Source organism: Nerophis ophidion, linkage group LG07 (genome assembly GCF_033978795.1).
Source record: "Nerophis ophidion isolate RoL-2023_Sa linkage group LG07, RoL_Noph_v1.0, whole genome shotgun sequence".
Classification (NCBI taxonomy): Eukaryota; Metazoa; Chordata; class Actinopteri; order Syngnathiformes; family Syngnathidae; genus Nerophis; species Nerophis ophidion.
Genome location: NC_084617.1, coordinates 72,528,388 through 72,551,158, shown reverse-complemented (window position 1 = coordinate 72,551,158; position 22,771 = coordinate 72,528,388). Strand labels below are relative to the sequence as shown.

The 22,771-nt window shown below is 38.3% G+C and overlaps 1 protein-coding gene across 3 annotated transcripts in view; it reads left to right on the top strand.

The window, feature by feature from the left end:
- The window catches only part of sema4c (sema domain, immunoglobulin domain (Ig), transmembrane domain (TM) and short cytoplasmic domain, (semaphorin) 4C), a 317,114-nt gene extending 296,171 nt beyond the window's left edge, over positions 1-20,943 (top strand). For 2 of the 3 annotated variants that reach the window (XR_009807601.1, XR_009807600.1), the window contains exons 14-17: positions 1,026-1,183; positions 5,764-5,855; positions 8,825-13,034; positions 17,206-20,943. Coding sequence is in view for 1 of the 3 variants with exons in the window: in XM_061907083.1 (XP_061763067.1) it covers positions 1,026-1,183; positions 5,764-5,855; positions 8,825-9,729 (1,155 nt within the window). In the remaining 2 variants the exon portion in view is untranslated. Of the gene's footprint in view, positions 1-1,025; positions 1,184-5,763; positions 5,856-8,824 lie in introns of all 3 variants that reach the window. The other variant, XM_061907083.1, reaches the window with a different exon arrangement.
- The last annotated feature ends 1,828 nt before the right edge of the window (positions 20,944-22,771 follow it).

Sequence of the window (22,771 nt, the reverse complement as noted above, 5' to 3'; positions counted from 1 at the left end):
CGACGCTCTGTCCAGCAATTTCCTCGTTTCCTTCATCAACATGGTCGTTTGTTCCATCGAGTATTTGCTTCATGAACCCAGAACATTCTTCCACAAAAACATTAATAACAATTTGTTTTTCTCACTCTTGTAGACAGCGTCCACACCACACCTCGTATCGATATACGTCCTTTTGTGAACAAGCCTGCCCTTTTTTTTTGGTTCTTTTTTTGTGTTCAGCTTTTGTGAAAAGAGTTTAACCCAGATGGGATCGGAAGGCGGGTCGTGGGCTAAAATGGATACGGCAACAGCAGAAGTCACACTGATTTGCAGGCGTGTCATTTGTTGTGAGTTCATGCACTGTGTTGGTTTTGTTCTTTGAACAAGGTGATGTTCAATCACGGTTCATTTTGTGCCCCAGTAAAAAAAAAAACATATAACTTTGTCTTGAACTTGAAAAAAATTTTAAATAATTTTTCTACTAAAGAACGGTTCTCGGTGGCCGCGCCTATGAAACTGGTAGGGTTCGGTAGCTCAAACAAGGTTAAGAACCACTGGCCTAATAGTTAGAACTAGCACGCATATATCTAAAAAGAATGGGTTTTGAGACTTTTTTAATAGCATTCACAGTCTGTGGTTCCCTCAGGTGGTCAGGGAGCACGTTCCACAGACTGGAGCAGAAAGCCCGGTCTCCCATTGTTCATAGCTTTGTCCTCAGAGGCTGCCAATCAGCTCACGAGTTGTTGTTTTTCTCACTCTTGTAGACAGCGTCCACACCACACCTCGTATCGATATACGTCCTTTTGTGAACAAGCCTGCCCTTTTTTTTTTTGTTCTTTTTTTTTTGTGTTCAGCTTTTGTGAAAAGAGTTTAACCCAGATGGGATCGGAAGGCGGGTCGTGGGCTAAATGTTATTGTAATTGAGAGCGATTATCCCATTATCTCCTCCACCCCTGAAATGAGTCTCTCTCTCTGTGTCTCTGTCTGTTTATCTTCCGTCTCTAATCCACCCCGTCTTTTCTCCCTCTCTTCTTGTCCCTCGTCAGAAGTACGTGTACATCGGCTCTCGATCCGAGGTTCTCCAGCTGCCCTTAGCCAACTGCAGCCGCTATCAGTCCCAGCCAGACTGTCTGCTCGCCCGAGACCCCTACTGCGCTTGGGACAGCGAGGGCCGAGCCTGCGTTCGCATCGACCTCCATCGAGGGTGAGAAGGAGCCGTCCAAAAATATCAAATGAAAAGACTCGATTTTAGTGGGAAAATAACACAAAAAAAATAGTAGTGGGGGGTCCTTAGGGAGATTTTAGGGTGTGTTTGTTCACTTTGGTCTAAAAGCGCCAAATTTGGCAATGATTTTGCTAGGGCGACCTTTGGGGTCGCCAGAGCGGCTGATCAAATATGGCCACCACCGACTACGACATCCTCGGAAGAACCCACAAAAGGGCAAGGAAAAACTCACACCCGGTGGGACGGCGGTGACAGTGACGATGATGTAATCAATCAATCAATCAATGTTTATTTATATAGCCCCAAATCACAAATGTCTCAAAGGACTGCACGAATCATTACGACTACGACATCCTCGGAAGAACCCACAAAAGGGCAAAGAAAAACTCACACCCGGTGGGACGGCGGTGACAGTGACGATGATGTCATCAATCAATCAATCAATGTTTATTTATATAGCCCCAAATCACAAATGTCTCAAAGGACTGCACGAATCGTTACGACTACGACATCCTCGGAAGAACCCACAAAAGGGCAAGGAAAAACTCGCACCCGGTGGGACGGCGGTGACAGTGACGATGATGTCATCAATCAATCAATCAATGTTTATTTATATAGCCCCAAATCACAAATGTCTCAAAGGACTGCATAAATCGTTACGACTACGACATCCTCGGAAGAACCCACAAAAGGGCAAGGAAAAACTCACACCCGGTGGGACGGCGGTGACAGTGACGATGATGTCATCAATCAATGTTTATTTGTATAGCCCCAAATCACAAATGTCTCAAAGGACTGCGTAAATCATTACGACTACGACATCCTCGGAAGAACCCACAAAAGGGCAAGGAAAACTCACACCCAGTGGGCAGGGAGAATTCACATCCAGTGGGACGCCAGTGACAATGCTGACTATGAGAAACCTTGGAGAGGACCTCAGAAGTGGGCAAACCCCCCTCCCTCTAGGGGACCGAAAGCAATGGATGTCGAGCGGGTCCAACATGATACTGTGAAAGTTCAATCCATAGTGGCTCCAACACAGCCGCGAGAGTTCAGTTCAAAGCGGATCCAAGACAGCAGCGAGAGTCCCGTCCACAGGAAACCATCTCAAGCGGAGGCGGATCAGCAGCGTAGAGATGTCCCCAACCGATACACAGGCGAGCGGTCCATCCTGGGTCTCGACTCTGGACAGCCAGTACTTCATCCATGGTCATCGGACCGGACCCCCTCCACAAGGGAGGGGGGGACATAGGAGAAAAAAGAAAAGAAGCGGCAGATCAACTGGTCTAAAAAGGAGGTTTATTTAAAGGCTAGAGTATACAGATGAGTTTTAAGGTGAGACTTAAATGCTTCTACTGAGGTAGCATCTCGAACTGTTACCGGGAGGGCAAAACGCTCTATAGCCCGCAGACTTTTTTTGGGGGCTCTAGGAATCACTCATTTGAACCAGATTAATTCGCCAAAATTCACCCATTTAGAGTTCGGAAATGGGTTAAAAAAAATAGATGGTCTTTTTTCTGCACCGTCAAGGTATATATTGACACTTATACAGGTCTGGTGATAATGTTCCCCTTTAAGTCCTAAAAAGCTTCGATCAAGTCATCCCCCAACCAGTGGGATTCATTGTGTGACATGTGAACATTTCACAGAAACATTAGAAAGGAATCATGCATGTTGCAGCAGGTTTTGACTCACAACAATACCCAAGTTACGTCCAATGTCTTCAGAATCGCAAAACGCCACTTGGAAATATCCAAATTAGGGGTCTAGACACACTCAAAAAATAAAACTGAGCATTCCGACACATTTCTGATTGTCAAAACACATGAAATAGACACAAAGTTTACATTTACTCTGGAATGCCCTCCCGGTAACAGTTCGAGATGCTACCTCAGTAGAAACATTTAAGTCTCACCTTAAAACTCATTTGTATACTCTAGCCTTTAAATAGACTCCCTTTTTAGACCAGTTGATCTGCCGTTTCTTTTCTTTTTCTTCTATGTCCCACTCTCCCTTGTGGAGGGGGTCCGGTCCGATCCGGTGGCCATGTACTGCTTGCCTGTGTATCGGCTGGGGACATCTCTGCGCTGCTGAGCCGCCTCCGCTTGGGATGGTTTCCTGCTGGCTCCGCTGTGAACGGGACTCTCGCTGCTGTGTCGGATCCGCTTTGGACTGGACTCTCGCGACTGTGTTGGATCCATTGTGGATTGAACTTTCACAGTATCATGTTAGACCCGCTCGACATCCATTGCTTTCCTCCTCTCCAAGGTTCTCATAGTCATCATTGTCACCGACGTCCCACTGGGTGTGAGTTTTCCTTGCCCTTATGTGGGCCTAACGAGGATGTCGTGGTGGTTTGTGCAGCCCTTTGAGACACTAGTGATTTAGGGCTATATAAGTAAACATTGATTGATTGATTGATTTGTAGCTCATCTGTTTCAAATGTTAGAGACAAAAGCTACTAAAAGCGGTGGTCGTATTTGATTGGCCGGTGTGGCGACCCCAAAGGTCAGCGGCGCAGGCGCCCTAGCTAAAATCATTTAATTATGCCCTGAGTGTGCCAAATTTGTCACTTTATACAAAAGTGAACGAAAATCTCCTTAAGGACCTCCAATATAGTGGAATTAACGAGCTGCATGGTAGGGCATAGACCAGGGGTGTCCGAACTTTTTCCTCCGAGGGCCGCACACTGAAAAATCAAAGCAATTTATTTTAAAAAACAATCCAATATATGTATAAAAATCTACATTTAGGCCTCCACTCAGGTTTGATGCCAGGGACCCCAAAGGGTTTTGGTAAAAATAAAATGTTAAAAATGTCATTGTTCAGTATTATTATTTTTATTATTATTCAAGTTTTAAATCTCTAGAGCAGGGGTCACCAACCTTTTTGAAACCAAGAGCTACTTCTTGGGTACTGATTAATGCCAAGGGCTACCAGTTGGATACACACTTAAATAAATTGCCAGAAATAGCCAATTTGCTCAATTTACCTTTTTATTTTATTTTATTTACCTTTAGTAAATACATCTATATATTTTTTTTTTAATGGATATTTTGTCATTTTTTTCCCTTTTACGGAAGGTTTTCTGTCAAGAATAAATGATGAAAAAAACACTTAATTGAGAGGAGAAAACACGAAAAAAATTTAAATTAAATTTTGAAACATAGTTTATCCTCAATTTTGACTCTTTAAAATTCAAAATTCAACCGAAAAAATTAAGAGAAAAACTAGCCAATTTGAATATTTTTGAAAAAAAAAACTTAAATAATTTATGGAACATCATTAGGAATTTTTTTGTAGAGAATAAATGATGAAAAAAACACTTAATTGAACGAGGAGAAAACACGAAAAAAATGAAAATTAAATTTTGAAACATAGTTTATCTTCAATTTCCACTCTTTAAAATTCAAAATTCAACCGAAAAAATGAAGAGGAAAAACTAGCTCATTTGAATATTTTTGAAAAAAATTTTTAAAATAATTTATGGAACATCATTAGGAATTTTTCCTGATTAAGATTAATTTTACAATTTTGATGACATGTTTTAAATAGGTTAAAATCCAATCTGCACTTTGTTAGAATATATAACAAATTGGACCAAGCTATATTTCTAACAAAGACAAATCATTATTTCTGCTAGATTTTCCAGAAGAAAAATGTTAAAATAAATTCAAAAGACTTTGAAATAACATTTAAATTTGATTCTACAGATTTTCTAGATTTGCCAGAATATTTTTTGGGAATTTTAATCATAATAAGTTTGAAGAAATATTTCACAAATATTCTTCGTCAAAAAAACAGAAGCTAAAATGAAGAATTAAATTAAAATGTATTTATTATTCTTTACAATCAAAAAATTAATTTACTTCAACATTGATTTAAATTGTTAGGAAATAATTTTTAAGGTTGTATTTCTTTCTCTAAAATTGTCTTTCTGAAAGTTATAAGAAGCAAAGTAAAAAAATTAATGAATTTATTTAAACAAGTGAAGACCAAGTCTTTAAAATATTTTCTTGGATTTTCAAATTCTGTTTGACTTTTGTCTCTCTTAGAATAAAAATGTCGAGAAAAGTGAGACCAGCTTGCTAGTAAATAAATACAATTTAAAAAATAGAGGCAGCTCACTGGTAAGTGCTGCTATTTGAGCTATTTTTAGAACAGGCCAGCGGGCGACTCATCTGGTCCTTACGGGCGACCGCGTTGGTGACCCCTGGTTTAGAGGTTTTAATGAGGACAAGCAGTATATATAATGGATGGATGATACTTTTAGTTGCTGATAAAAGCAAACTTTTCTACAAAAGCCAGACCAGTTAGGTAATAAATCATTTCTAAAAAGCCACCTGTGAATAATTAGCGTATAAACTGGGTTTAATGATCAACCAAATGCTGAGTAAAGACTTTGATGTTCTATTTACTCAGAAACAGACAAGACTGCATATCCCAGTCGAAAGACACGGGTATAACACCTCTGAGTCTGAGTCCACATACATAATGGATCCTGCGTTGTCAATAGTACATTCTAGCAAAAGTTGTTCTTTTTTTTTCTCCCCCTGCAGGTCCACGTCCTCCCTGTCACAAGACCTCACGCTGGAAAGGTTCAGCCGGGGGAAAGCCAAGTTTGATAAACCTGTCTCCATCCCCAGCCCTGGTGAGTGAAGGCATCGTCAGAGGACATAATGCCTCAGCAGTGACCCCAGCTGGGGGTTGGATGCTGGTGCAGGACTGGCGAGCAAATGTACCAAAACATTGGCTGGCAAGGGCCAGGAGCTCATATTTAAAGATAAAACTAATTTACTTTCCCTAAATATATATATATAAGTATTCATATTCTCTTTTTGCCATATTATTACTTGTTTTAGTTTGTATCCAATCAGAACTCAGCTAGTTTATGTTGCCATGCTGTACCAAATCTGCCCGGGGCTTTCAGAATCAACAATGTCTGTGCACTGTAAGTGAACGCACACATACAGTTGATAAAAGCGTTTACCGTCTATCGTGCCCTCAGGTGGTCAGGGAACGCGGTCAACAGATATGGAGCGGCGAAACCTGATAATGAATTTGAAAACTAATGAATTTTATTTGTAAAAAAAACTTTACATTGAGCAAACAACCTCAAAGTGCTACAGTGTACTAAAAAATGAAAAGATAATTTAAAAAAAACAAAAAACTTCAACAGCCTATTACAGTGGTTCTTAACCTGGGTTTGATGGAACCCTCGGGGTTCGGTGAGTCGGCCTCAGGGGTTCGGCAGAGGTCAAGACACACCCGACTCATCGTGTGAATAAAAACGTCTCCCTATCGGTTTTTTGTGGATACGGCAACAGCAGAAGTCACGCTGATTTGCAGGCGTGTCATTTGTTGTGAGTTCATGCACTGTGTTGGTTTTGTTCTTTTACAAGGTGATGTTCAATCACGGTTCATTTTGTGCCCCAGTAAAAAAAAAAACATAACTTTGTCTTGAACTTGAAAAAAATTTTAAATAATTTTTCACTAAAGAACGGTTCTCGGTGACCGCGCATATGAAACTGGTAGGGTTTGGTACCTCAAACAAGGTTAAGAACCACTGGCCTAATAGTTAGAACTAGCATGCATATATCTAAAAAAAAAAAAGTTTTTTTTTTAAAAAGAAGGGTTTTTAAGACTTTTTTAATAGCATTCACAGTCTGTGGTGCCCTCAGGTGGTCAGGGAGCACGTTCCACAGACTGGGAGCGGCAGAGCAGAAAGCTTGGTCTCCCATTGTTCATAGCTTTGTCCTCGGAGGTCGGAAGAGGTTAGCCTAGTCTGCCAATCAGATCACGAGTTGTTGTCAGTAAGGCCCTCTAGATGGCCTCGCGTTGAATGTGACATTTATGCGTACGAGATATGTTTTAATTGCTGATGCGGGTTTATTGTGTTTGGAATGCGCCAGAAAATAACCTGTTTTGTACACTGTTATTGCGATTCAATGCCCGGTAGTGTATAAATGTGATCCTGATAATGAATTTGAATACTAATTAATTTTATTTGTAAAAGCACTTTACATTGAGCAAACAATCTCAAAAAAACTACAGTGTATTAAAAAAAATAAAAAGATGACAAAAAATTCAAAAATAACAAAAACTAGAACAGCCTAATAGCTAGAACTACCACGCATTTATCTAAACAAAAAAAGTTGTTCTTTTTAAAAAGAAGGGTTTTTAAGACTTTTTTAAAAACATTCACTGTCTGTGTTGCCCTCAGGTGGTCAGGGAGAATGTTCGACAGACTGGGAGCGGGGTATTAATTATAACTCTTTCATCAACTTTTAATCAGAAAGGGTTCAATCTCTCTTATTAGAAGCGGAAACGACAAACGGCCTCAGAGGAGATAATGTTTAAAAAAGCAAATTTTTTTTTGCCAAGTTTTGTATTGTCGGGGAAATTGCACACTTCCTGTTGATTTCAGCTGTGAGGTATGAGTTTATGAAATATAGGTCTAACTGAGACCTACATAGATGTTTGTGTTTCACGTTTCTACGACATTGCTACTGGAAGTTACAGACAGTTTTGTCTGTGTTTTCTTTCTAGGGGGCGCTAGAGCACAATTTTGAGTTTGGGGGTTTGGTTTTTTGATAAGATCGCAATTTTCGCCAGTCCTCATGTGTGTGTCAAATTTGGTGAGTTTTGAAGCATTTTAAGGGGGTCAAATTACAGGCGGAAAAATAATAAGGAATAATAATAAAACCTTAGAAATTCAATAGGGTCCTCTGTCCCTAATGGACATCAGTCCCTAATAATGGATTAAATTGAGGTAGCGACTTGTCCAGGGTATACCCCGCCTTCTGCCTGATTGTAGCTGAGATAGGCTCCAGCACCCCCCGCGACCCTGAAGGTATATGAGCGGTAGGAAATGGATGGATGGATAGATTTTATATCGCGTTTTTCTATTATTAGATACTCAAAGCGCTCACAGAGAAGTGGGAACCGATCATTCATTCACACCTGGTGGTGGTAAGCTACATTTGTAACCACCCCCGCCTTGGGGTGTAGTGACGGAAACGAGGCTGCCAGTTTGCGCCTACGGTCCCTCCGACCACCACCAATCATTCATTCATCATTCATTCACCAAAAACTTGCGTGTGCCTGGTTTTCGGATCCAGCTTTTGCCACCCGAGTCACTGCCGTTGTGTCCCTGGGCAAGACACTTTGCCCACCGTGCTCCCCAGCGTCACTCCCACTTGTGTAAATGGTAAATGGGTTATACTTGTATAGCGCTTTTCTACCTTCAAGGTACTCAAAACGCTTTGACACTAGTTCCACGTTCACCCATTCACACACACATTCACACACTGATGGCGGGAGCTGCCATGCAAGGCCCTAACGAACATCAGGAGCAAGGGTGAAGTGTCTTGCTCAAGGACACGGCGGACGTGACCAGGTTGGTAGAAGGTTGGAATCGAACCGGGAATCCTCAAGTTGCCCCGCACGGCCACTCTACCAACCGCGCCCCGCTGTGTATATGTAGTTTAATGCATAGGTCATGGGGTTTTCAATGTGAAGCAGACAAAAAGCGCCAGAATTATAATTCACATCACTGATTTGAATGATTCCGAATGACACTAATAACCTTTTCTCCCGTCTTCCCGGTCTCCCTCGCAGAGCACTCCCGACTGCGGAACGTGACGGTGGTGGTGGGCTCGGACATGGTGCTGCCCTGCCATCTGATCTCCAACCTGGCTCAGCCCTTCTGGGTCGTCAACGACCGCGAGCTCCTGCTGGGCGACCCCGAGGCCGGGGGGCCACGCTTCGACCAGACCCTCAAGGCCCTCGTCGTCCCCGAAGCGGGTCAGATCCAAGCCGGGCGCTACGTCTGCTATTCCGAGGAGCAGGGTGTGAAGTTCCAGACCGAGCGCTACCAGGTGACGGTGGTGGCCAGTGCACCCGTCTTCATGGAAGCCCGGGCTCCGGACAGCAGCATGGGGCTCTTCTGGGTGCTGGTCATCACCCTGGGCGCGGCGTGCCTGCTGCTCTTGGTGGCGGCGCTGTACCTGCGCCGGAGACTGAAACTGGCTCTGGGGAAAGGAGCTGACATGAAGCCTCTTGAAAGTACTCTGGTCTACCCCATCACCTTACCCAAGGAGCCACCCACGTTTGTCCCCAGCAAAATGCCCACCGACGAAGACCGTTTCTGGGAGACGGGCGCCAATTATTACTACTCAGACGGCTCGCTTAAAATCGTCCCCGGTCACGCCATCGGGCCCGCCAGCGTGGGCGGCACGGCGTCACCCAGCGCCATCCCGGGCCAGCCCATCCACTCCCCCAGCCGTCTCAGTCTCACCAACATCAGGGGCTCCGGCAGCAACGGCTACGTCCGCCTGAACCTGAGCACGGCGGGGGAGGAAAGGGCTAGCGGGGCTTGCGCTGGCGGCGGCGGCGGCGGCGGACTGGGCGGGCTCGGCGTGGGCGGGAACGACTACTCGGGCCCCTTCAAGGAGGAGCTGCGGCGCACCCTGCAGCAGAGGAGCGTGCTGCCCGACGCAAATCCCGAGGAGTCGTCCGTCTAAGCCCTAGAATCTAAGGCTTCTCCTTCGGTTTTTTTCCCGCGAGGTGGAAGGAAAGAAAACAAAACAAAAAAACAACCGAGCTACCTCCCTCTTCTCGAGGATGCCTGCCCTCTTTTCCAGTGACACGTGGTAGCGTTCGGCTCTCGCCCCGCCAATGCCTGTTTGGCTCACTGTAGACTTGGACGGCATGTTAAATATAGACGCTCGCCCCCCCTTCTGCACCGCAAAAAAGTCTCGGACTTTCTCCGCTTGCACTGTGCAACGGCCGTTTTGTCTCAACTGTGATCCGAACAGGAGTGCGGAGAAACCCCGTCGGCGAGGTGATCAAGCAAATGGCATCACTTTGTTGTCCGGACGCCACTTGACGGATGGGGTGGCCTCGGGGACTTTTGTCAGCTTTTTTACTGCACTTAGAACTGGAAGCGCCTCTTCCCTTTTTTTATTTTTTATTGGTGAGCCAAGAGATGACTGAGTCATGCTGAAGGAAGGCAACAATCATATTTGTGTGAGAAGACTAGGGTTGCAAAGGGGTGGGGGAAGTTTCCGGTAAATGTGAGGAATGCACAGTGCAGGGTCGAAATTCCACTGAGTTTGCATTAACTCCGGTTGTTTTAGCTAATGATCATGCAGCAAGAAAGGCAACAATCATATTTGTGTAAGAAGACTAGGGTTGCAAAGGGGTGGGGGAAGTTTCCGGTAGATGTGAGGAATGCACCGTGCAGGGTCGAAATTCCACCGAGTTTGCATTAAATCAGGTTGTTTTAGCTAATGATCATGCAGCAAGAAAGGCAACAATCATATTTGTGTGAGAAGACTAGGGTTGCAAAGGGGTGGGGGAAGTTTCCGGTAAATGTGAGGAATGCACAGTGCAGGGTCGAAATTCCACTGAGTTGGCATTAAATCCGGTTGTTTTAGCTAATGATCATGCAGCAAGATCGAGCATGTGGCATTCAATGTTTATTCCCATTAATTCCTGTTAATTCCCATGGAAAGTTACCGGAAATTTACCACGGGAAGTTAAACTCGGGAATTAGGACCATTTTTTGATTATTCAAAGTTGGACAACGTCCATTTTATTCTTATGAGAAGCTTGTAAAACACTAAAGCAATGCCACACACCGATATAAATAGTCAGCTAAACAATTGGAGTAGTCTTTAAATGATGGACAAATGAATAAAAATAGGCTCGAATGAATGAATGAACAATCAGCATGCTAACTCAAACTATAACCTACATTCTCGTATGAAAACGGAATGTTTATCAGAACATATGACAGATGAAACTACACGTTTTGATTTAATATTTCCTCGTGGAACTTTACAGATCTTATCTGTGCACGTGATGGAAGAATGCACTGCACATGTGATTGAGGAATGCACAGTTCAGGGTCGAAATTCCACTGAGTTTGCATTAAATCAGGGGTTTTTTTTGAGCTAATAATCACACTGCAAGATCTAGCATTCAATGTTTATACCGTATTTCCTTGAATTTCCGCCGGGTATATAGTATGTATGCGCCTGCCTAGAATTACTGCCGGGTCAAACTCGTTTCGCCAAATAATAAGCGCATGCTTAGTATTACCGCCGGCTCAGGATTAACGCCGGGTCAAACTCGTTATGCAAAATATTATTTTTATTAGCGCATGTCTAGAATTTCCGCCGGGTCAAACTCGTTTCGCCAAATAATTAGCATATGCCAAGAATTTCCACCGGGTCAAACTCGTCACGTCACGAGTGACACTTCACCTGTCATCATTTTCAAAATGGAGGAGGCTAATTTTAATAATTTGAAATAGCATAAAGGGAAGAAGATTAAGAGCTATTCAGTAGGATTTAAGGTCCAAGCTATTGAATATGCTAAAAAAAAACAGTAAGCAGCTATGATTTATTAATATACCGTAGCTGCGTGTGTCAAATATGAGTCACTAAATGACTCCCGCCTCCTGGTGGTAGAGGGCGCTAGTGATCCTTCTTGCGACTACTCGGCTGCAGAAGAACTGATAACAAGCAGGAAGAGTGAGCAGCGATCGTTTATTTTTCTTTTCGCTTCACTTTCAACATGGAGGATTACATATCTAAAATAAAACAGTTTTCTAAACTGGACTTTCAATCGAAGCAGGCGGTAATAAAGGAAGATCTCCATCGAGACAGAGAGACTTTTAAAACTGAAGAAAGATAAGGAAGACTTCTATAAACAAGTTATCGATGCGTTTGATCAGAAGGAGCTGCGCATGGACTTCATTTATAAGTAAAGGTAAGACCATAATAACGTTTTTTTTTTTAATTAAATGTGCTTTTCATGATGGCATCCTTACATCACACTCAAATTCTTAAGCGCAGGCCTTAATTTACCGCATGCCTTTGAGACGAGGTTTTAAATTAATTAGCGCCCCGGCGGCAATTCAAGGAAATACGCTACTTATTAATTCTCGTTAATTCCCACGAAAAGTTGCCAACTTTGAATATTCCCGAAATTTTGCAACCCTAGAGAAGACGCAAGAAAGTGGGAAAAAAAAAAAGAATGACCGAAACGGGACTTTTGGAATGAAAGACGCATGATGTCTATCTGTGTTGGCCCTGCCATGAGGTGGCGACTTGTCCAGGGTGTACCCCGCCTTCCGCCCGATTGTAGCTGAGATAGGCGCCAGCGCCCCCCGCCACCCCGAAAGGGAATAAGCGGTAGAAAATGGATGGATGGAAGACGCATTGTGTTTCCGATGTGTTATACCCCCCCCCAACCCCCCCTTGCCCCTAAGATTCCCAGTTTGTTGTGACGGTAGGTTTGAAATAAGTTGTTTTTTTTGTATATTTCTTGAGAACCACTGCAGTGTTTTAAGTGGTTGTCAGGCGACTACATTTTGGTGAGCAAGTTCTTACATTCCTGGCTGTGTGCGGTGACCTTCAAAAGCACCTTCAATGTCCTAAAAGTGCACCCCATGCCACTTTTTTTTTTGCAAATGTGGTTGAACTTTTTTTTATGGAACGGACAAAAAAAAAAGGCAATAAGACAAAAAAAACAAAAAAAACAACTGGTGGTGGCACCAAGACAACGCGCATGGAGAATGTAGTTTTTGCGACTGCTGTGGATGTTTCTAGAAGTGCTTTTTACACGTCTCACCTTTTCAGGACGCCGGCAACTTGCACTGCAAAAGACGCTCGCTCGAAAACTTAAAAAAAAGAAGAAAAAAAAAACGCTTTGAATGTCGGAACGATCCTTCCCCCGGACTGGTTTTTTGTGCCAGGACTCGCTCTCGGACTTTGTGAAGCGGACAGACTGATCACACTGAAGATCCACTCGGTCCAAGGTAATTGTTCCAGGTTTTGTTAGAGCAGGGGTGTCAAACTCGTTTTAACTCAGGGCCCAGGTGGAGGAAATCACGGCATGATAAGTTAAAAATAAAGACACCTTTAGATTGTTTTCTTTCTTTAAAAAAAAATAGGACAAGCCCAATCCGAAAACTTGCAAATCAAGTTTTTGTTTATTTTTACACTTAGACTACGTCTATCCGCATTTGTCGTGATTTATCATTTGTGAATAAATGATGTGATGATGTTCAACAGTCAAATAGGTGAGTTTGGCAGAGTTTTAAAATGCTCTAATTTGCAAATAATTTTAATTTATCAGTATTTGTTCTTTTTTATTGAGGATCCACATTAGCCGACAGATAAACGCCAGGCTAGTCATCCCGGGGTCCTTTTCTAAAAGTTTGAATATAAAATAATAATAATAATAATACACAGATCCGGTTATAATTAAGAGAAAGGAAAAATAAAATAAAAATCTCTAAATAATAATAATAATAGAAAAATTACAGTACACAGATCCAATTCCAATAAAAAAAAAGAAAAAAATTATAAGAAATAAAAATAACAGTACACAGATCCAGTTATGAATAAAAGTAAGGAAAAAAGAAAAGACAATTCTCCAAATAATAATAAATAAATAAAAACAGTACACAGATACAAAATAATTTAAAAAAATAACAGTATACAGATACAGTTACAATAAAAGAAAGGAAAAAAAGGATTAAAAAATGAAAATAACAGTACACAGATCCAGTTATAAATAAAACAAAAGAAAAATAGAAAAAATCTCAAAATAATAACAAAAGTATAACACTACACAGATACAGTTACAGAAAATACGCAGATACAGTTACAATAAAATAAAGGAAAAAAAGAATAAAAAAATAACAGTACACAGATCCAGTTTTAAATAAAAGAAAGGGAAAAAAAGAAAATTGTCAAAATAATAATAAAATAATAACAGTACACAGATCCAGTTTTAAATAAAAGAAAGGGGAAAAAAGAAAATTGTCAAAATAATAATAAAATAATAACAGTACACAGATACAGTTACAATAAAAGAAAGGAATAAAAAATGAAAATAACAGTACACAGATCCAGTTATAAATAAAAGTAAGGAAAAAAGAAAAGAAAATTCTCAAAATGATAATAAAACAAAAATAACTACACAGATCCAGTTTTAAATAAAAGAAAACTCAAAAATAACAGTACACAGATCCAGTTCTAAATAAAACAAAAGAAAAAGAGAAAAAAATCTCAAAATAATAACAAAAGTATAACACTACACAGATACAGTTACAGAAAATACGCGGATACAGTTACAATGAAATAAAGGAAAAAAAGAATAAAAAAATAACAGTACGCAGATCCAGTTTTTAAAAAAAGAAAGGCAAAAAAAAGAAAATTTTCAAAATAATAATAAAATAATAACAGTACACAGATACAGTTACAATAAAAGAAAGGAAAAAAGGAATAAAAAATGAAAATAACAGTACACAGATCCAGTTATAAATAAAAGTAAGGAAAAAAGAAAAGAAAATTCCCAAAATAATAATTTTAAAAAAATAACTACACAGATCCAGTTTTAAATAAAACAAAAGAAAAAGAGAAAAAAATCTCAAAATAATAAACGTATAACACTACACAGATACAGTTACAGAAAATACGCGGATACAGTTACAATAAAATAAAGGAAAAAAGAATAAAAAAATAACAGTACGCAGATCCAGTTTTAAATAAAAGAAAGGAAAAAATTTCTCAAAATAATAATAAAAAAATAACAGTACACAAATACAGTTACAGAAAATATGCAGATACAGTTACTATAAAAGAAAGAAAAGAAAATTCTCAAAATAATAAATACAAATAGCAGTACACAGATCCAGTTACAATACAAGAAAACAATAAAATTCTCAAAATAATAAAAAAAAATAACAGTACACAGATACAGTTACAAAACTTATGCAAATCTGGTTACGATAAAATAAAGAAAAATAGAAAAGAAAATTATCTAAATAATAAACAAAAATAGCAGTACACAGATCCAGTTACAATACAAGGAAAAAAAATAAATTCTCTAAATAATAAAAATAAATAACAGTACACAGAAAGTTACAATAAAAGAAAGGAAAAAAGAATAAAAAAATGAAAAGAACAGTACACAGATCCTGTTATAAATAAAAGTAAGGGGGAAAAAAATTCTCAAAATAATAATAAAACAAAAATAACTACACAGATCCAGTTTTAAATAAAAGAAAAGAAAATTCTCAAAATAATAATAAATAAATAACAGTACACAGATCCAGTTATAAATAAAACAAAAGAAAAAGAGAAAAAATCTCAAAATAATAATAAAAATATAACACTACACAGATACAGTTACAGAAAATACGCAGATACACTTACAATAAAATAAAGGAAAAAAGAATAAAAAAATAACAGTACGCAGATCCAGTTTTAAATAAAAGAAAGGAAAAAAATTTCTCAAAATAATAATGAAAAAATAACAGTACACAAATACAGTTACAGAAAATATGCAGATACAGTTACTATAAAAGAAAGAAAAGAAAATTCTCAAAATAATAAATACAAATATCAGTACACAGATCCAGTTACAATACAAGAAAACAATAAAATTCTCAAAATAATAAATAAAAAAATAACAGTACACAGATACAGTTACAAAACATATGCAAATCTGGTCACGATAAAATTAAGAAAAATAGAAAAGAAAATTATCTAAATAATAAATAAAAATAGCAGTACACAGATCCAGTTACAATACAAGGAAAAAAAATAAATTCTCTAAATAATAAAAATAAATAACAGTACACAGAAAGTTACAATAAAAGAAAGGAAAAAAGAATAAAAAAAATGAAAAGAACAGTACACAGATCCTGTTATAAATAAAAGTAAGGGGGAAAAAATTCTCAAAATAATAATAAAACAAAAATAACTACACAGATCCAGTTTTAAATAAAAGAAAAGAAAATTCTCAAAATAATAATTAAAAAAAATACCAGTACACAGATCCAGTTATAAATAAAACAAAAGAAAAAGAGAAAAAAATCTCAAAATAATAATAAAAATATAACACTACACAGATACAGTGACAGAAAATACGCAGATACAGTTACAATAAAATAAAGGGAAAAATAATAACAGTACACAGATCCAGTTTTAAATAAAAGAAAGGGAAAAAAGAAAATTTTCAAAATAATAATAAAATAATAACAGTACACAGATACAGTTACAATAAAAGAAAGGAAAAAAGAATAAAAAATGAAAATAACAGTACACGGATCCAGTTATAAATAAAAGTAAGGAAAAAAGAAAAGAAAATTCTCAAAATGATAATAAAACAAAAATAACGACACAGATCCAGTTTTAAATAAAAGAAAAGAAAATTCTCAAAATAATAATAAATAAATAACAGTACACAGATCCAGTTATAAATAAAACAAAAGAAAAAGAGAAAAAATCTCAAAATAATAATAAAAATATAACACTACACAGATACAGTTACAGAAAATACGCAGATACAGTTACAGTAAAATAAAGGAAAAAAGAATAAAAAAATAACAGTACGCAGATCCAGTTTTAAATAAAAGAAAGGAAAAAAAATTCTCAAAATAATAAAAAAATAACAGTACACAAATACAGTTACAGAAAATATGCAGATACAGTTACTATAAAAGAAAAGAAAATTCTCAAAATAATAAATACAAATATCAGTACACAGATCCTGTTACAATACAAGAAAACAATAAAATTCTCAAAATAATAAAAAGAAATAACAGTACACAGATAAAGTTACAATAAAATAAAGAAAAATAGAAAAGAAAATGATCTAAATAATAAATAAAAATAGCAGTACACAGATCCAGTTACAATACAAGAAAGGGAAAAAATAAAATTCTCAAAATAATAAAAAATAACAATACACAGATACAGTTACAGTTAGGCTGCTGCCCCCGCGACCAGACCTCGGATAAACGAAAGAAGATGGATGGAAAAAATTTCAGATCATTTTCATACTTAGCAAAATCACCTCTCAGGCCGGATAGAACCTGGTGGCGGGTCTGATCCGGTCCTCGGGCCGTAGGTTTGACACCCCTGTGTTAGATGGACCGCTCACTTTACTCAGTGTCTTCTCTCTCTTCAAAACAGGCTGCTTTTACTTTCGGGATGTGCCAGAAAAGACGCCGAAGAGCGAGGCAAGAAGAATATCAAAGAAAAGAAAAATAGTCGTTTATTACAAACTGCAGACCGAAGGCTAAGAAAATGTTTCTCGTCCAAAGCCCCGCCCACTATTGTTGCATGACCGACAGGAAATGGACAGAATATTTTTTCATCACCTTATTGTACAAATGCATCTTTTTTGACTTGAGCATTTTTGGATTTTTTTACATATGAAAAATATTGTGAAATGCTCTCTTTGGAAGAAAAAAACAAGAAAAAGTTTTATTTTATGGTTGAAAGATTGTACAGGATTGACTTTTTCCCTGTCACGTCATTTTCGGATAAGCCAAAATAGACTGCAGATGTTTTTGTTTTAAATTATTTTTTAAGTGATGAGCTGTCCGTCCGTTTTTGTTTTTTTGTGACTTTGAGCAGGCATCAGTAAGTCTACAGCCAAAAAAAAACAAAAAAAAGGCTAAGTCAGGGGTGTTCAAAGTGCGGCCTGCAGTTAATTGCTTACACATTCTGGAAATGTGTTTCAAAAATTTAAAGAAAACATTTAAAAAAGTGGAATAATGTGAACTCTAAATAGAAAAAATTGACTGTTTTTTTCTTTTGTCTATCTTAAATTTTTTTATTTTTTTTTGCCGTTGCGCCAAAAAAAAAAAAAAAAAAATCTATAACACTAATAATGAATTATTGACCTATTCAAGGCTCCAATTACTTCAAATATTTCACTTTAAAATGTTTAATGTGGAAAATATTGCATATATTGTGTGGTTGCCATACAAAACATTGTTTTCTTTGACAAAAGAGCACAAAAAAAAAAAAAAAAGGCTAAGTCAGTTGAATAGGTCGATAATTCAAACTGACATTGATTTTGATTCATTATTATTTTTTGAGCAACGACACTTAGAAACAAATTACACAAAAATAATTGGGGATCCAAAAGTGTCCTACTTATTAAAGTGTTAAAAAATAGATTATACATTTTTTTTTTACTGTTTAATTTTAGCATAATAATCTCAAGATCAACTTCAGATACATCCCTCCATTATTAGTTTCATTGTTGTTTATGTTTTTTGTTTGTTTTAGGCCCTTCTTTTAAAAAAAAAAACGCTCAGTTTTTTATATGGCAAAACACAAAATATGCAACATTTTCCCCAAAAAGTGGAATATTTAATGTGACGTAATCGAAGCCTTGAATATGTCGATAATTCAAAATGACATTGATTTTGATTCATTATTATTTTTTGAGCAACGACACTTAGAAACAAATCACACAAAAATAATTGGGGATTCAGAAGTATCCTTAAGTGTTAAAAAATAGATTATACATTTTTTTTTTACTGTTTAATTTTAGCACAATAATCTCAAGATCAACTTCAGATATATCCGTCAATTATTAGTTTCATTGTTGTTTATGTTTTTTGTTTGTTTTAAGCCCTTCTTTTAAAAAAAAAAACGCTCAGTTTTTTCATATGGCAAAACACAAAATATGCAACATTTTCCCCAAAAAGTGGAATATTTAACGTGACGTAATCGAAGCCTTGAATAGGTCGATAATTCAAAATGACATTGATTTTGATTCATTATTATTTTTTGAGCAACGACACTTGGAAACAAATCACACAAAAATAATTGGGGGTCCGAAAGTGTCCTACTTATTAAAGTGTTAAAAAATAGATTATAAAATTTCTTTTACTGTTTAATTTTAGCATAATAATCTCAAGATCAACTTCAGATATATCCCTCAATTATTAGTTTCATTGTTGTTGTTTTTTGTTTGTTTTAAGCCCTTCTTTAAAAAAAAAACAGCTCAGTTTTTTATATGCCAAAACACAAAATATGCAACATTTTCCCCAAAAAGTGGAATATTTAACGTGACGTAATCGAAGCCTTGAATAGGTCGATAATTCAAAATGACGTTGATTTTGATTCATTATTATTTTTTGAGCAACGACACTTAGAAACAAATCACACTAAAATAATTGGGGATTCAAAATTGTCCTTAAGTGTTAAAAAATAGATTATACCTTTTTTTTTTTACTGTTTAATTTTAGCATAATAATCTCAAGATCAACTTCAGATATATCCCTCAATTATTAGTTTCATTGTTGTTTATGTTTTTTGTTTGTTTTAAGCCTTTCTTTAAAAAAAAAACAGTTCAGTTTTTTATATGGCAAAACACAAAATATGCAACATTTTCCCCAAAAAGTGGAATATTTAATGTGACATAATCGGAGCCTTGAATAGGTCGATAATTCAAAATGACATTGATTTTGATTCATTATTATTTTTTGAGCAACGACACTTAGAAACAAATCACACAAAAATAATTGGGGATCCAAAAGTGTCCTTAAGTGTTAAAAAATAGATTATACTTTTTTTTTTTTAGCATAATAATCTCAAGATCAACTTCAGATACATCCCTCAATTATTAGTTTCATTGTTGTTTATGTTTTTTGTTTGTTTTAAGCCCTTCTTAAAAAAAAAAGGTGGGCCTTCTACGCACGTAACGCTGATTTCGAGGCTGATCGTGGCAACACCCCGCTTCGCTGCAGGCCTGCAGGCCACGCTCCCTACACAGCTTCCGAATAACACTGTTATTACAAACAAGAGACGTATTATACGCTAGAAATGTTTGTCTTACTTAAAAATGCACGCGTTTAGTTGTGTTCAGTGTTAAAAAAAAATATTCTATGGCTCTTACGGAAATACATTTTGAAATATTTCAGCCAAAAAGGTTCCCGGCCCCTGTATTAGAGTAAACATTGCAACCATTTCTTGTTACATTTCACCTGTTTGCTCTTTTATACCACTTTTTACGTTTTGAATTTTTTTCAATTGTGTTCTTAAAAATGTGCCATGGGGCCGTTAAAAAAAAGGGCCCCCGGGCGGCACTTTGGACACCCCTGACTTAGACCCTAAAGGTAAAAAAAAAAAATCCATATATTCTATTATGGTTTGAAAATGAAAAATATAACAATGGCTCCTGCATGAATTAATATTTCTGTGTGTGGCCCTCAGTGGAAAAAGTTTGGACACCCCCTGGCCTAAGTAGTGGACTTCCTGTGTCCTGTTGGCCCTGCGATGAGGTGGCGATTTGTCCAGGGTGTACCCCGCCTTCCGCCCGATTGTAGCTGAGATAGGCGCCAGCGCCCCCCGCGACCCCGAAAGGGAATAAGCGGTAGAAAATGGATGGATGTTTACAAGATCTTAACCTTAACTCCCATTTATTCCCTCTTTAAATGCCGTTAAACCAAAAACAAGTCATTTCTTCTCCCCTCCAAAGCAAATAGGAACATATCAGTGGGAAAAATGTGCACTTCATTGTATCGATAACCTGGACGGTGAAGTTAAAACACCTTATCTTTATACACTGGTACTCGGTTAGGTCTTTTTAACAACTTTAATGCTTATTAAAGGACGCAAGTGTAATATAACTCATTTTACACATTTGTTTTGTCAAAACTTCCATCATTCAAGGCTTTAAATTGTTCTTTTTGTTTTCCGCTCGCCTTTTATTTGTATTTTTGTTCACCGGGGTTTTAATACGACCCGTTTTGACGTGGATTTTGTCGGTCTTTAATGTTCCTAAAGTAATGTTGAGTAACTTATTTCTTGTACAAACATGTTGATATTTATTATCACTGTACATAGGTCCCTTATTTTTTATATGTGTGTATATGCATATATACACAAATAAAAAAAAGAACTACACAAGTTGTGTGTGCGTGTGTGGTTTTGTTGTCGTTCTTTTGGCTTTGAAAATACAGTCGTGGTCAAAAGTTTACATACACTTGTAAAGAATATAATGTCATGGCTGTCTTTGTTTTTTTTTGTGATAGAGTGATTAGAGCACATACTTGTTGGTCCCAAAAAAAAAACATTCATGTAGTTTGGTTCTTTTATTAATTAATCTACTGAAAATGTGAGAAAATCTGCTGGGTCAAAAGTATACGTACAGCAATGTTAATATTTGGCAAGTTTCACTGCAATAAGGCGCTTTTGGTAGCCATCCACATGAGTTTCTGCTTGAATTTTTGACCACTTCCTTGACAAAATTGGTGCAAATCAGCTATATTTGACATGGACTTGTTTCTCAATGTTTATCAATCAATGTTTATTTATATAGACCCAAATCACAAATGTCTCAAAGGACTGCACAAATCATCACGACTACGACATCCTCGGAAGAACCCACAAAAGGGCAAGGAAAACTCACACCCGGTGGGCAGGGAGAATTCACATCCAGTGGGACGCCAGTGACAATGCTGACTATGAGAAACCTTGGAGAGGACCTCAGATGTGGGCAACCCCCTCACCGAAAGCAATGGATGTCGAGCGGGTCTAACATGATACTGTGAAAGTTCAATCCATAGTGGCTCCAACACAGCCGCGAGAGTTCAGTTCAAAGCGGATCCAAGACAGCAGCGAGAGTCCCGTCCACAGGAGACCATCTCAAGCGGAGGCGGGTCAGCGGCGTAGAGATGTCCCCAACCGATACAGGCGAGCGGTCCATCCTGGGTCTCGACTCTGGACAGTCAGTACTTCATCCATGGTTATCGGACCGGACCCCCCTCCCTTGTGGAGACATAGGAGAAAGAAAAGAAGCGGCAGATCAACTGGTCTAAAAAGGAGATCTATTTAAAGGCTAGAGTATACAGATGAGTTTTAAGGTGAGACTTAAATGCTTCTACTGAGGTAGCATCTCGAACTGTTACCGTTTCTTCAGCATTGTCCACACGTTTAAGTCAGGACTTTGGGAAGGCCATTCTAAAACCTTAACACTAGCCTGATTTAGCCATTCCTTTACCACTTTTGTTATGTGTTTGGGATCTTTGTCCTGTTGCGCCCAAGACCCAACCTCCGGGCTGATGATCTTAGGTTGTCCTGAAGAATTTGGAGGTAATCCTCCTTTTTTATTGTCCCATTTACTCTCTGTAAAGCACCGGTTCCATTGGGAGTAAAACAAGCCCAGAGAATAATACTACCACCACCATGCTTGGTGGTAGGAATGGTGTTCCTGGAATTGAAGGCCTCACATTTTCTCCTCCAAACTTATTGCTGGGTGTTGTGGCCAAACAGCTCAATTTTTCTTTCATCTGACATCACATGGACAAAGATAAGACCTTCTGGAGGAAAGTTCTGTGGCCAGATGAAACAAAAATTGAGCTCGCTGTCTTATACTAAGCCTGATCGAGAGGAGCCAGATGATTTGGTTCGGGCATCTGGTCTCCCGAGGGAGGTGTTTAGGTTTAGGACACGTCCGACCGGAAGACCCAGGACACGTTGGAAAGACTATGCCCAGCTGGCCTGGGAACGCCTCGGGATCGCCCGGGAAGAGCTGGACGAAGTAGCTCGGGAGAGGGAAGTCTGGGCTTTCTTGCTTAGGCTGCTGCCCCCGCGACCCGACTTCAGATAAGCGCTAGAACAGGGGTAGGGAACCTATGGCTCTAGAGCCAGATGTGGCTCTTTTGATGACTGCATCTGAATCTCAGATAAATCTTAGCTGACATTGCTTAACACGATAAGTAATGAATAATTCCGC